The 2,410-nt window shown below is 55.7% G+C and overlaps 1 protein-coding gene across 1 annotated transcript in view; it reads left to right on the plus strand.

The window, feature by feature from the left end:
• Window positions 1–871: 871 nt before the first annotated feature.
• MONBRDRAFT_8635 (uncharacterized protein) overlaps window positions 872–2,410 on the plus strand; it is a gene marked incomplete at both ends in the record, with an annotated part of 2,323 nt that continues 784 nt past the window's right edge. The window contains one exon of the mRNA XM_001746096.1: window positions 872–1,776. Coding sequence (XP_001746148.1) covers window positions 872–1,776 — 905 coding nt within the window. The remainder of the gene's footprint in view (window positions 1,777–2,410) is intronic.

The following is a 2,410-nucleotide window of genomic DNA, read 5'->3' on the forward strand; positions in this document are numbered from 1 at the left end:
TCTGGTCACTGTGAATGCTTCCCGACCGCAGCTGGTTCAATTGACCTCAGGACACCATCAAACCTTTCAATCTATCGCGACTCCTCCGCCAGCGCCAGAAATGTCTTCTTCTCCGGCAACTTGATTCATGCGGAGCAGGTCAAACGCTGGCGGTGCGCTGCTGATGTTCTCTGTAGCGTCGGCTGGCACTTGGATCCTCAATTGTTCAATAACCAAGACCTACAAACGCTTGGTGACCGCGTGGATGCCCTAACGTCCGCCTCTGTAGCTGCACCTTGATACTTTTTTACAAATTGAAATTTGTGGCGCTTTAGAGTGGCTTGTCGATTGCTATGCAAAAAGAAAGTAAAGTCGATGGGCAGGGCGGGCCTTGCCAACCGTCTGAAGCAGAACCGTCCAACAAGCACGGAAAAGAGCGAGAAACCGCTTCGTCTTCTTTTACCATGACAACGGATAATAGCAATAGTGTCTCGGTAGTGGTGGATGCGGCGCTGCGCGAGCTGGTGATGAGGGCGTTGAGCGGTGGTCTTGTTTTGCGAGCGATCGTATCCAGTTGAGCTTGGGTATTGTGGCAATTAAATGCAGTAGATCCGTGTCTGGTTGTCAAGGTCCTTGGTGTCTGCAAGTCAACTTGTGCGATGTCTGTGCCGGCACGAACTTGCAAAGGTTCAAAGCGCTCTCATGCCTCCTTCACATCGTCACCAAGTTGAATTTAGACGTGACTGGCCTCAAGCGCGGGTGAGTCTGCGTCGGCAGCAGCGGGAAAGCCAAAACTCAGACTGCAGAGCGCCGTCCAGGCCAAGTCTATGCAGCCATCCAGGCCGTGGCCAAGCGGTTTCTTGGAGCGAGCATCACTGACAGTGCATGTCATATGAGCGTGGCTTGGCCGCGTACACTGGTGTTGCATCATACGCCCGAGCCTTCATTGGGGGCGTTGAATGTGGCACACTCTCAAAGCCAGCATGCAGGCAGAACGGCACGCAACGTCTATGGCCGCACGCAGCTCGATCACAAGTTTGTGTCCAGTGAAGCACAGTATGGCCACCAGTTTGTGTCTGAAGAATGGCACAAGCTCATGAAGCTGGTAGATGTAGAGGATCAGATCCAAGCCGAGGCCGTGGATGGGCAGACCTGCGTGCAACAAGTGGTTCATAAACAGGTGGTCATCCAGTCGTCTCGGGTCAGAAACGTCAGCACACAGGTGCAAGCGACCGTGGGCACGCAAACAGATCCCGAGGTTGAAGCCTGCCTTGATGCTGAGGATGACATTGACGATATCATTGCCGGGTTGGATCTAGACGAAGCCGAGGCAGCCGGATCGTCCATGCCAGTTGCCGTGCCGCGAGCCGTGGAAGAGGCTGCGTCGACGGCCTTGCAGCAAGAGCCAAGCCAGCACAATGACCAAACGCAGCAACAAGAGTATGAAGATCAGCTTTGGCTTGCTCAATGTGTGCGGCAAGCGTGGAAGACAACATTTCGCGACTGGGATCAGTATCGATTGGCACAGGCTATGACTCGGCACGAGGCCCAGGACGGCTGGCTGTTGGCCGTGGCCCCGACTGGCATGGGCAAGACGCTGTGTACACTCGCTCACCTCCAGCCACGCAGGGTCGTGGTGTGGGTAGTCCCGCTTCGTGAGCTTGCCAGAGACTTGTGCCGCCGCTTCAAGCAGGCTGACATTGTATCGCAGTGGGCTAAGAATGATGGCCGTGACATGCAAGTCAACGTTCAAGTGATTGTCATGACGGTTGACTTTTTGGTTGGCCATGGGATGAGGTGGGTGCAAACACTCGTGCAGCAGTAGCGTCTGGCCATGCTGGTGATGGACGAGGTTCACACAATGCTCGTGGACACCAGCTATCGAGGGAGTCTTGTTCGCTGCCCAAGCCGGCTGGACCATCTTCGCCAAGACCCATCTGTCAAGTGTGTGGGCCTGACTGGCACGCTTTGCCCCAAAGATGAGAGGGCTCTGCTCCAACAGCTGGATTGCACGGAGGACGCTTTGTACCAGACCTTTCGTATGCCAACCATGCGAACCGATCTTCGGCTAGGGGTGCAACAAGGAACAACAAAGGCATTTGAGATGTTTGTGGAACGCCACTACGGCCTGTTGGAGCAAGAGGGCCGCGTGGATCGCATGCTGGTTTTTGTGACACGAAGAAGAAGGTTGAGGCATTGTCGACTCAGTTGGCACGCACGTTGGGTCACGAGCAGTCGCTGGCCGTGGATGCTGACATGTCAGCCGAAGACACACGGGCGGCTCTTGAGCAGTGGAGGAGCGGCACGCAGAGTCTGGTCTTGGTGGCCACAAGCTGCTTGGGCGCGGGCTTGGACATGCCCAACGTTCGGAAGGTGATCTGGTTTGGCACCGGCTACAACGGCTATACCTTGTCGCAGGCCTTGGCCGGGC

This window comes from Monosiga brevicollis, genomic scaffold, assembly GCF_000002865.3.
Source record: "Monosiga brevicollis MX1 MONBRscaffold_11 genomic scaffold, whole genome shotgun sequence".
NCBI classification, from domain to species: domain Eukaryota; class Choanoflagellata; order Craspedida; family Salpingoecidae; genus Monosiga; species Monosiga brevicollis.